The 12630-nt window shown below is 38.5% G+C and overlaps 1 protein-coding gene across 2 annotated transcripts in view; it reads right to left on the reverse strand.

Annotated features, from left to right (window-relative positions):
• Window positions 1–12630, reverse strand: part of ACVR2A (activin A receptor type 2A) — a 115959-nt gene that overhangs the window by 63419 nt on the left and 39910 nt on the right. For both annotated transcript variants that reach the window (XM_032791753.2, XM_032791751.2), the window contains exon 2: window positions 2662–2869. In XM_032791753.2, the coding sequence (XP_032647644.1) occupies window positions 2662–2869 (208 nt within the window). The remainder of the gene's footprint in view (window positions 1–2661; window positions 2870–12630) is intronic.

Consider the following 12630-nt stretch of genomic DNA (forward strand, 5'->3'; position numbering starts at 1 on the left):
TTTATTTCTCTAGAAAACATAGGGTTTAATCAACACAACCGGTGCAATTCCACTTATCTTAAGGCTTGTCTACACTTGAAAGTTAATTTGGATCAAGGTAGAGTATGAATCTGAAGTGCAACAGCTGTTCCTGAATAACTCCATGGTTAGACAGGCCCTTAAGATTGACTCATCTGGTCAAAAACAGACTGATACAAAAACCGTGAACATTCACGAGGCAATTTAAACCTGTCTTAAAAGAAAAAGCCACTCTTACACCGAGATAAGATTATCCACCGGGGGTTGTACCAGTTTAACTATGCTAGTGCAATTTTGTCTACTCACAAAAAAAAAAAATCTTCCTCTTCCTCTTCAACTTTTCACTCTTCTCACACCTTTTGACTTCTTCCAAATCTTTTTTCGTCTTCGTAGGAAGCTTTGAGTGAGGCAGTTCCAAGCACTCTTGAAAATTCCTAGGTCTGCTCTCATTTGTAATTAGTGCCAAAATTCTCATGGATTTCCAGTGAGAATTAGGCCAACAATAAGCACTGCAGAAAGTCCCTCCTTAAAGTTTTAAAATTTGATAGTAATAACATTAACCTTCAAGCTGGAAATATACCCTCCCACACCTACCCTTCACCTAAAAAGGGAACATAGTCTAACTACCTCCCCACTGTTGAAATACATTTCTACAACACTGTGCATAGCCGTTGACAAGATTTCATAAAAACTACCTTTTTCCCTTCAGCACAGCAACACTTCAGTCAGAGTAGGGAAAATACTCTATAGATGCTTTGCTACTTCTGAGGAACTCGCAAATCAGAATTACAATTTTTCCTTAAACTTCTTTTTACTGATGAACTTAAAGCTATAAAACCTCTTTATGAGGTAAAGAGGACTATAATGAATATCATTTTCTTCCACTAATACAAGTAAAGTTGAACAATTTTTTTTTTAAAGATATGAAGATTTGTAAGATTAAGGTGTTTTTTTTTTTTAAGTTTTGTTCAAGCTTTTTGGAAACATTTTAGTAATGCAAAGACAGTATTAGAAATTTAATGTATTCCTTTTCTTCCTTCTCCTCCCTCTCCCAACACTGGTATAAAGACATTTTGTAGCTCCAAAGGAATTCTTCAGAGTACCATACAGTGATCAATTAGATGGTTGTAATCTTTAGCATTCGGCCTAGGACCCAACCAATGCCTACTGATACCCCAATACAATCCTATTGTGTGTGTTATTGCTTACCATATCTGACTGGCCATCAGTTACACAAAAAAGGCCAAGATTTTCAGAAATTATGGGCACATGGAAGCTGCCACTGGCCTCAGTGGGAGCTTCTAGGTGCTCAGAAATTTTGACAATCAAGCTATATATTGACAAGTCTGAATAATGGTTTAGGGTCCAATGAGAGCTGGACTTCTAAAATGCTTTTAAAACTCTACCCCTAGGAGTGTAACTTTAGGCACTAGTTTGAATACTTTACTTAAATCATTCAGTAATAAGCAGTACTTTTAAAATAAACTTTAAGGGATCAGAAGGGAAAAATTTTAAAAAATATGAATGCTTCAAGTTTGTCACTATTTCTATGAGTCAATGGAAGATGAAAGTGTTCAACCTCTCTGAAAAATATGTCCAACTGCAGTAAAAGCTGTTAAGTATCAGAGGGGTAGCTGTGTTAGTCTGGATCTCTAAACAGCAACAAAGAATCCTGTGGCACCTTACAGACTAACAGATGTACTGGAGCATAAGCTTATGCTCCAGTACATCTGTTAGTCTGTAAGGTGCCACAGGATTCTTTGTTGCAGTAAATGCTGTGTTATCTTGCACTATAATCAACTGGAAAGCTCTATAAACTGGCATTTCTGATCTTCATGGAAAGTCTGGTTTATAGTCCAGTTGGTGTGGGGCCGGCAGGCTCCCTACCTGGCTCCCCGGAAGCGGTAACATGTCCCTGCTGCTCCTAGGTGGACGAACGGCCACAAGGGGTCCTGAGTGCGGGAGGAGGAGCAGGACATGGGCTCTGGGAGGGAGTTTGGGTGCAGGCGCGACCCTCACCTCAGGTGGCTCCCTGTCCCTGCTGCTTCTATGCAGAGGCACGGCTAGGGGGCTTTGTGCGCTGCTCCAGGGGCAGTACCTGTGGGTGGAGGCATGGCTAGGCACTTGTCCCTTGCAGGTGCTACCTCTACAGCTCCCATTGGTTCCTGGAACCAACACTCAGGATGCAGGCAGAGCACAAAGCCACCTAGCCGTGCTCTGCCTAGGAGCAACAGGGACAGTCACTGCTTGCGGGGAGCCATCCCAGCTAAGTGGTGCCCGGATCCTGCACCCCACCTCCCACACCCCAAACCCCTGCCTCGAGCCCCCTCAAGCACCCAAACTCCCTCCTAGAGGCCATGCCCTGTGCCCTAACCCCCAGCTCTGAGCCCTCCCCACACCCAAACTCCCTCCCTCTTAGTTAACCTCTTAGGTTTTAATTTTACTTACTGGCACCCTTCCTTCTTCCAACATGCCAGATAAAGTAAAAGCTTTAACAAATTTAATGGGAACTGTAGGCACCTAAATTCAAAAATTCTGGCTTCTAATATAGTGAACAACGTGTCTCCTAACTAGTCTTTTTTTTCCCCCCAGTAAACTTGGTTTAAAGCACTATTATACATAAGATAGTTAAAATTTTCTCACCTATCATAACAGTTGATATCATCCAGCCAACAACCTTGTTTCACAATATCAATTGTGCCAGAAATATTCTTCCATGTAGCAAAGCAGTGTCGTCTTTTATCTTTATCACCATAACAAGGTTCAATGCCACTGCGATTTGTTTTATCCTTTTCCCAATTAGCATTATAGTAGATGCACTCCTGTGTTTCCGATCTGCCTAGTATGGCACCTATTTGGAATTAAAAATAATTTAATGTTAAACCACTGGATTCTGAAGGCTGAAGCACATTTGAACACTAAAAATCAGGCTGCTTATAAGCTTCTTATATTGATACCATTATTAATATTCAAGTTCTCTTCTCATTACTATATTTCAAGTTAGCATGCATTCTTAACAGGTACTGAAACATAAAAACAATAGCAGCTAAAACAAAGGTTTTCTGTTAAACTTAATGATATAGCCCAAACAACGCATAGCTTGTCAAGATTTGTAGAAAGGCTGGAAAATATTTCTTACCAAACAAGTGACAAATTTTGGCACAGCTTCTCATTATATGGCTGTAACCAAAGATTTTATTGGCTAAAGGATAGAGCTTAATCAGTAAATATTAGTCAAATAATGGTGGTCTTAAATTCCAAAACAGCATTAGTTAGCAGAATTTACCCAGTTTTCAAAGGCTGCCTCACTTCCTTGTCTTAGCACCTCTCCATCACCTAGGGTCACCTGATTACTTCATTAGCTCAGCTCTTAAAAAAGTTTCTAACCCTTGCAGTTGTGAAGAAAAGTTTGAAAAAATAACCCAATTAATGGCATAGTGTTCACCTACATTTGAGCTAAGGGGTATGTGTCTTAGCTCATGTAGATGTCCCCATGCTAGTAGTTCTGCTCAAGCAAGCACGCTAAAAATAGCAGTACAGCCATGCTAGCACAGGCAGCAGCTCAGGCTAGCTGTCCAAGGACATATCCAGGGGATCCAGGCTGATATTTAACTAAGTTTTCAAGATACTGTTAAACTCTTAGACAGGAACTCACATGGTTTGAATGTGGTTAGGATTCTTGTGTTTGTCCATCTATAGGAAATTAAATACCAGAAACGAGGGGATAGGGGGAGTGGGTTGGCTGTAGGGGCAAAGTCAAATAAACTGCTTAGGAAATAATTTTCCATGAGACTCAGACAAAACTAAAAGAAGTTTCCAGAGGTCAAACTTCTTGATACCTCAGAAAATCCCAAACAACAGTTCTCACCCCAGATGTGAAGCTGCACACACCTCTTTGTCAAGGAAAGGGCACTATTCTCCATATATGGTTAACCTGTTATCTTCCTTCAAAATAATGTCTTGTTCTATTGTAAACTTTTTTTAAAAAGAAAAAAAGAAAGGCGAAATGCTTATATATAAAAATCAAAGAATGCATGACTAGGTCTTCTAAGTTTATAGGAACTATAAAGGATTTGTTTGGTTACTTTTCCAAATGATTGCCACACTTTAGAAATGTGGATTACATAGCACAAGGAGGAAAGACTATTTATAGATACAAGCATCTAACCTGGGGTAAAATTCTGTAATATTAAAAGAAATTGCTTTGAATAGGGGAAATTCCAATTAATAGTCTGAGTAATATAGAAAAATACAGTATTTGAAATAAACAAGAATCCTCCAACTAAGAACCAAGTACAAAAAATCTGTTATACACTGATGCCATCTACTGGATATCAAGGGACATAGTAGAGAAATAGCTGAAAGTCAAGAGCCATTTGGCACCCATTCACTAGAAATGAGAGCAGCCCCCTTCAGTGAACCTGTAGACTCTGGAGTTGCTAAATCCATCAAAGCTGCAAAAACAGAAGTGTCACCAGACACCTGGACTCACCCCATTCCCAGGATTACCATGATTGAGAAGTGACAAGCTTTCATTTCAGATATTGTATGTGTTTAATGCAAACAACCGAAACACTCTTTCTAGCAAGACCTCAACTAACTATATTTTGGATTTTAACTAGGCAAGCCACATTTCTCATTTTTAGTTCAAGTATATTACTCTAAAAGATCTTTAAAGTACTTCAACAACAATTGCTTGAGATGTTTTAAACTAGTCTCTATCAAACCAGACGAGAAATAGCAGGAACCACATTTATAATAGTGCATCTTTACACCATTTGAGAATTATATGAAGGGTGATAAATGCACTGGAGATGAAAAATTGGTAAACAATTCAATTAGAAAACCCTGATGTGTTATTGTTCCTTCATATAGCTAGTGAGCTGCAACACTGGTTTATGCTAATCATTTACAAGACTGCATGCATGTTGTGTGTTCAGTATGTGCCTGTGGTAGCTACACTTATGTAAATAATCAACAATTTACAGTTTATGTGGTTCTGGGCAAATTAAGTCAACTATCAGTTGGCTGAGATCTGAGAAATACTGTCCAAGATAGAAACAGAACTGAAAAGAATGTAAGAGAGAAATTCAATAAGCTAGGGATCCTCAGCTCAAAAAGGGGTTATCCTCATTACATTACTTTCCAATACTGGTCTATTATACTTACCAAATAGGCAAATCTAATTTGTTAGATTTCAGCTTTAACAAACAAGCAAATTGGTACCTCCGCAAGTTAATGCATCTGACCCTCCGTTCACATCTGCACTTACCCAACAATAACTGTTGATTGAGAGGTTGGAGTAGATCAAACTGAAGGTGTGCATATGCCTTGTGTGACACACACACACACACACTTCTTAAAAGAGCCATATCTGTCAGCATGTTTCCTGTACCTCCTCATGCTTTTTGCGTGAAGGCACGAGTGGCTGCAACCCTCCCTCAGTTCCCTCATAAGTCAAAGTCTACAGGAGACGAGAACTCCAAAAAGCACAGATGAAAGTTGGGTTGAAGGGTCCACCCAAAAGAATAATAGTTACTGAAGGGTAAGTAACCCCTCTCACTGAGTGAGAGAGAGTTTGGATTCCACTGTAGGTGACCGGCAAGCAGTATCCCCTCAGGATGGTGAGAGTGACGAGTTTTGCCAGCATCCGTTGAACGATTGCAATATTTTCCTCCACTGATTTTCAGTCAGCTTCCAATGCAGTTTAAGTAAGTAATGCATGAATCCCCAGCTATATCCAAGACCCACTGATCTACTGAACACCATTACAGCCACACTCAAGGACAATGCACATCTCAAAGTCCACGATGAAACATGCAAAAGCTGAGAACAAAACGAACATTCTCTACTCCATAGCTAGATCCTCTCACCAATCTTTCAGAAGAGATCAGGCAAATCTAGAGTCTGTCCAACTTTAGGAAATGGTGCAATGCCTTCTTCTTTGAAAAGGCTTGTCCACTATAAGTGACATAATTCAAAGTTCCTCCCCTCAAAAAAAATATCCCAAGCAGTTTTGACCCCCAAAAGGAGGACATGCCAGAGGCTCCATGAAGTCCACCATGGAATTTGCTATTGGTTTTACATGGAAGGCATTCAGCTATTATGGTGATGGGTGGCACTATAAAACTGTAAAATAGTAATGTTTCAGAGCAAAATGACGACAGTGATGGTAATAGATTTTTTTTTTACACCAATTTCCATGCATTGTTTATTTTCATAACTGTGTAAAATGGGAACTAGAATCTTTTACATTCCCCTGAAACAGAATAAACTGAGCTTCATAAACTAATTACTCTCATATGACCTGACTATTAAGTGGACAATCATGAGGGGAGCAAAAACTCCACAAATATTAAGAGCAGTGACTCTGGATATAGTCTTCCTGAAGCAGAAATAAAAAAAGGTTACCCTACCTAAGAGACTAGAAAGGAACTGATTGATTAGGTTTTTTGTTACGTTCTTGAGGACTTCCTAGTACTGGTTGGTAGCTGCTGTTTTAGCATTCTGAGCTTATGAACTGCACATAAGTACATAAATTGGAAACTGATTCAGGCAGTTCCTGAGCATTACATAGGTATTTGGAGTATATTTTGTAGAAGACAACCTTCAAAGTTTAAAAGTTCGTTTTTAATTGAAGTAATTTCCCAGTCTTCAAATTAAATGAATAAATAAGAATTAGAGTAAAAAACTTAAGTACTCTTATTCTAGAGCATCTTAACATCTTTTCCATGCAACCATGTGCTGCCATGTGTGAAGACATGCCATATTCTTCAATTGGATCTGCTTCTTGAAACTAAGTTCCTTCTACCACCATTTGCAATTCTATTAAACAAAAATATTAAAAAGACATTTCTCCTGTTTCATCATCAGATCACAATCTATACACCACAAGTTCCAACATAAATCACTAACATATTTCTCATGTTCAATGTTAAAAAAAATTGAAAATGTGATTTACTTCCCTACACATACAAACAACAACAACATAGACAAGTGATGGACACTTATCACTCTTTCCAGACAATCTCTGGAGAAGAAACTTGCACATTGGTGAACATTTCAGAATTTCATCATCTCTCCTCACCCACCAACAGAAGGTACATAGTAGTTTTTTTTTACAGCCCAATCCCTACAATGAAAATAAAGAGTAGGAAGAGGTGAGGAGCCAACATTCTCCTCTCCAGTTATACTGGATACTTCAGTGTGATTCTTACAAAGAAGATGAAAAATGAAGACATGATAAATTGATTGGGAGTGCACACCACATGCTTCAGCCAAAATTCTCCAGCAATACAATAAGCATGTACTGTCTAAGAGACACTACAGTTGGTTATTAATGAATCAACACAATATTCTTCTTTGCAAGACTGTGTATGGGAACATTTGTTTTATAAAACATCACCTCAGACCTTTCCTGTAAAAGTTCAGAATTCAGATTTTAATTGTCTCAAATAAAGGTATAAAGATATAGAAACTATAACTTTCAACATCTTTAATGTTAAAACACCACAAACATATAATTAACCAAGAAGTCCCTTCCAATATAAAACCCTGATTCAGGAACACCTTATTTTGGATAGTACTTCAGCACATGCTTAAGTTCCACTGAAGTAATCAGGACTTAACGCACTTAAGAGCTGTCTTGAATAGAGATGGATGCTCTTAAACATATTCTAAACTGATTTCCTGATTTGAAGTCTTAAACTTGTGCAGAATCCTGCTGAACCTAATGCTGATAAATTCAGGATTATATTGCTTTGCTCATTCTAGTACCACATGAATATTTAGAGGAATAGTAGCTCAACACTGCACAAAAAAGCCATTCCATAATAAACCTCTCAGTCCTCATCCTCAGGGGAAACCTGTACACTGTCAAAAAAGGAGCCTGAGAGCTTAAATTCATAACTTCTAGACACTAAAAACATGGACTTTACACTGGGCTTTTTGGCACACTGCAGCAATTTGTAACAAACCCTGCCATCAACTAACCCTCCATCCTCTTAAGACTGCGGAGGTGTTAACTGCCCACTTCATTTTAAGGACTCTCCTATAAACATGTGAGCCACTGATGTTTAATCTGTCCCTGGTTGAATTTACCTTGGACACTCATTTCTTTCTCCAGACCTGGAAAAAATGATGAGGCTTGAAAGCTTGTCCCTTCCATCAACAGAAGTTGGTCCAATAAAAGATATTACTTCACCTAGAGAATCAGTCATGCCAAATTCTGCTGAGCTATACAATATCTAGTTAGGATTATGATACTCCATACAATCCCATTAGATACAACAAGGCTTGGCTTTACAAAGTACAAGTCAAGGAAGAATCTGGCCTATCTGAAGAAAAAAAAGAAAGTTACTTTTTATTCAACTACTAGGCTGGCTTTGTGTAACCTTACAGGAGAGCCCTGAAATACAGGTGTTTTTTTTTTGTTTGTTTTGTTTTACTTAAAAACACCCACAATGAACAGCTTTTATGATCTAATTTCAATATGTTAACACTGAAAAAAAAATATTTTACCATGATTCTATTGAAATGAAAGCTTCCAAGGAAACTCAGATGTATGCGGAGAGACAAAAACAGTTCCACCTGATTCTCTGCCTCAAAAATAAAACTATATAGATCTATATCAAGATTTGACTAATTATCTTATTACACTGAGTTCTAATTATTTTATCTTTTTTCTGGGCTGACCAACTAGGTACGTTATTGATTTCTTCTCTACCATGGAACACTTACACAGAAGTCCATGACTATACAGGGTTTCTCTACAAACAAAAAGCTTGGGAATTGAACTGTCTACTAAAACCAGAGAAATACCAGCTTCCTATTTATTGAGAAAGAGCATCAAGCTCTATCATATTACCCATCCTGCACAAGTTTCCATTTCCTACTCATGGCGGAATTCTACGCCACTGCACGTGCGCAGAATTCATGTGTCCCACAGAATTTTATCTTATTTACAGAAAATACGTTCTGCCCCAGAAGTGCTGCATTCTGCCTTTTGCCCGCCAGAGACCACTGTGGCGCCAAAACAGCTAACTGAATGCAGCAGACTGTTCTGGTGCCAGAGTGGCCTCTGATGGGCAAAAGGGAGAACTGCAGCACTTCTGAGGCAGAATGCATTTTCTGTGTGGGAAAAAAATTCTGTGCCAGGACTAGAAGTTCATCACAGCACCTAGCCCATGGGCCGGGTTAGGACAGAGTAGGGCACAAGGGACTGCTGGGAGACGGGTGTGTGTGTGTGTGTGTGTCACAGACAGTGCTTCAGAATGGCTACCGGGAGGGACAGATTGGTGATGCTAGTAGGCTCAGGAGTTAGAGGGTGACAGCATTGAACCAGGGGCTGATTGCGAGTGGGGTGAATGTACACATAGGGACCAGGGAGGAGGGCTGCACGGATCCATGAGGATGAGGAAGGAAGCTGGAGGGACCCATCAGGATGGTGGGGGATACAGGGACTGCAGTAGATGTGCCTGACTGAATAGGAGAGTCTTGTGATCAGCCAGGTTCTGCATGGGGGAGGCTCCCTAACTATTGTGCCTCTCCACACCAAAAACGCCTGTTCCATACTTCTCCCCCTAACCCCTTGCACGCAACAACTCTCTGGTTTCACTCCAGGCTCCTTCCCTCTCTCTCAGCATCTTCGTTACCCTTCTAAGTCCCAAGCCTTTGCACTGCTTCTGATGAGTGCAGGAAATATAGTTCTGTATTATAATTTAAATGAATTACTCAAAGTTCTATATACATTAATATGCCTAGTAAAGAATCTATTTGCCAAAAGAAAATTAACAATACATACCAAAAAAAAGATTCTGGTACATACACACTTGCGGACAGATATTTTGAAATAAGTTACCAAAATAACTGAAACTGGCATGATTATATTGTGTTATTTTGACAAATAAAATATGAAGAATTTTTCAGAATCTGAAAACAGTGTGCAGAATTTTTAATTTTTTTCCACAGAATTCCTCTGGGAGTAAAAGAGTTTCCCGAGAGATACACAACAGAACCTCAAGACATCTGCTTTCAGCCTGATGTCCCACTGTTCAAAGACCTCTCTCTACCAACAAAACCTAAAACCCTCCTCACAGAGAACTTTAGTATATAAACAACCTTTTTCTTTTCCTTTATGGTTCATGTAGAGGGGCTGTTCTATAATAAAACAAATAAGAGTGCTGCTTATAGTCACAGTTCAAGTGTGGCAATCCAACAACGGTCAAACCCAGTTTTTCTATATTTGCCCTATATGTGTGTTAAGAGGTTCAGTCACATCCCAATGATAGGTGCAAAGTGGTGGCACTGATGCATCACACAACCCCAATACAGAGGAAAATCTTTCCTCCTATTTCAGCCCAAGAACCTGGAATAAACTGCTCCTCAGTTAACTTTTCCACTCGAACAAGGGTTCAAAGTAAGCCAACATATTATGTTTTGACACTTCTCTGGTGACCCTAGACTTTCCAGAGACTAGAAATAAGTTTAAATTCAAGCTCTTATATTGTTCCATGTATGAACAGTTATAGTGCTCCCTTCCTAAATTTGCAGGGGATTGTGTCCACCACATTTATTTCATTGAGATTCACAATACAAAAAAACTTAATGCCAGCATTTCATTACTACAGTTTTCTTGTTTGATCACTGAAGTAAAAATAGACTTAAGTTTTTCTAGCATGATTAGATATACAAGTTAAGGTGCAGGCTCATGCTCTGCCCATTCAGTATGGCTCTCCACACCCTGGGTCTTTTTTTTGGAATACCAAAATAATAATTGTTACAGAATTCAACGTTATACGTAATAAATGCTAATTAATAACTTAATTCAGTATTAATGTTGCATGGTTCAACAGTGAAGGCAGGCAGTACCAAAATTCAGCACGGATATGCGACCTTAACTCTCCACCCTTGTTTGAATGCATTTACAATACCCTTTTCTAAATTAAATAGTCATTTATTTGTCTTAGCCATCTGTTGCATCTTGCCGTACATACAGATTGTAAGCGCTCTGGGGAAAGGATGGTCATTGTGTTTGTATAGCATCTATCACAATGGGGCCCTGATCACTGATGGAGATGTTTAGATGCTACTGCACTATAAACAGTGGCCTTTAACAATTTGATCCTACAAACTTTATACATATTGCATCCTGATATATATTTTATCACTTTTATACACACTATTTTCACTGTTAATACAAGATCATTGTAACAGTTTTTGACAGTCATAAAATGTGAAGTTTTAATTTTTCACGTGACTATACAACGTCTTAATGAAGTTCAAATACTAATTTTGAGTACTGAACGCTCCCTTTTAAAACTGAGAATTTACATGCTACTGATTTGAAAGTTAAATGTACTTCTAAATAAGCAGCTAACCAAAAAAAATATTTTTTTTCCCATAAGATGACAAACTACATTTCCAACAGTAGTGCATTTAATGAATCATCACCAAGAGTGATAATTTTTTATTCCACCCCTCTATATAAACTGTTCTGTTCTGCTAGTTGGGGGACATGAACTCCATTTTCAATCCAGGTCTCTTGCTTCCCAACACAAGAGGTGGAATATGAATTCTACAGAAGCAGAACATCAAGCCCCAATTCGGAAAGGTAGTCTGATGTTAACAATTGTTTTTTGTTTAGGTTCTTACATTACGTGCAGTGCAGCAGTATAATCCCTTTACACTGTTAAAGCCTGAAGGCAGTGCTGTTCAGTCACCTTCAACTGCAAGAATAGGGGTTAGAAAATATAGTCTTGGTGGTGTTGGAAGAAGAAGTGACAGGCAAGTGGGTCAGTGGTATCTGAGCTCTGACCAAAAAAATCACAAGTATAGATGACGCAAAAGAGGGGGAGAAACCAAACCATCAGAGACTGAACCAAAAGTCAGATATTTTTGGGCATATTAATAGTACAGGAGGAACAAAAAAATTATAATGGCAACATTTTGAATTTTTTTTTTTTTGGTGAAGTGACCGCTGATTACTTTAAGAATAACGTTACTGTATCTAAACAGAGTTGAATGTTCAACTCAAGGCTTTGGGGCTGCAGAAGACTATTTGCTGCTACTTCCAGAATATGTGGAGCATAAAAGCTCTCCTAAACACCATTTTTTACTAGGACAATTGCCCTCACACATATATAAATATATATAAAATCAGAGTTAAGAATTTTCTAAGGTTAAAAAAGGAACATGATAAATGTAGTACAACAGTTTTAATTAAGGATCAAAGCTGTAACAGAATGCAGACAGACAGTCTAGACCGTCTACTTCAGAAAGCCTCTGAAGCATATAAAACAACATCTGCAAAGAACATTAATCACATTCTAGTCCACAATCTTATCACCTCCTAAATCAAAAGAAACAACTTTTACTTAAAACACTGTATGTACATATGACAAACTAATTTTTTAAATAAAAAGATATGCTTAAGTTACTGTAATCAATGATCAATTATCTATATGGACTTAAAAAAGGCTAAAATAGTTAAGATTTAAAGAAAAGGTTCTCAAACTGGAGGTTGGGACCTCTCAGGGGTCACAAGGTCATTACATGGGGAGTCGTGAGCTGTCAACCTCCACCCCCAACTCCGCTTGCTTCCAGCATTTATAA

This window comes from Chelonoidis abingdonii, chromosome 10 (genome assembly GCF_003597395.2).
Source record: "Chelonoidis abingdonii isolate Lonesome George chromosome 10, CheloAbing_2.0, whole genome shotgun sequence".
Lineage (NCBI taxonomy): Eukaryota > Metazoa > Chordata > Testudines > Testudinidae > Chelonoidis > Chelonoidis abingdonii.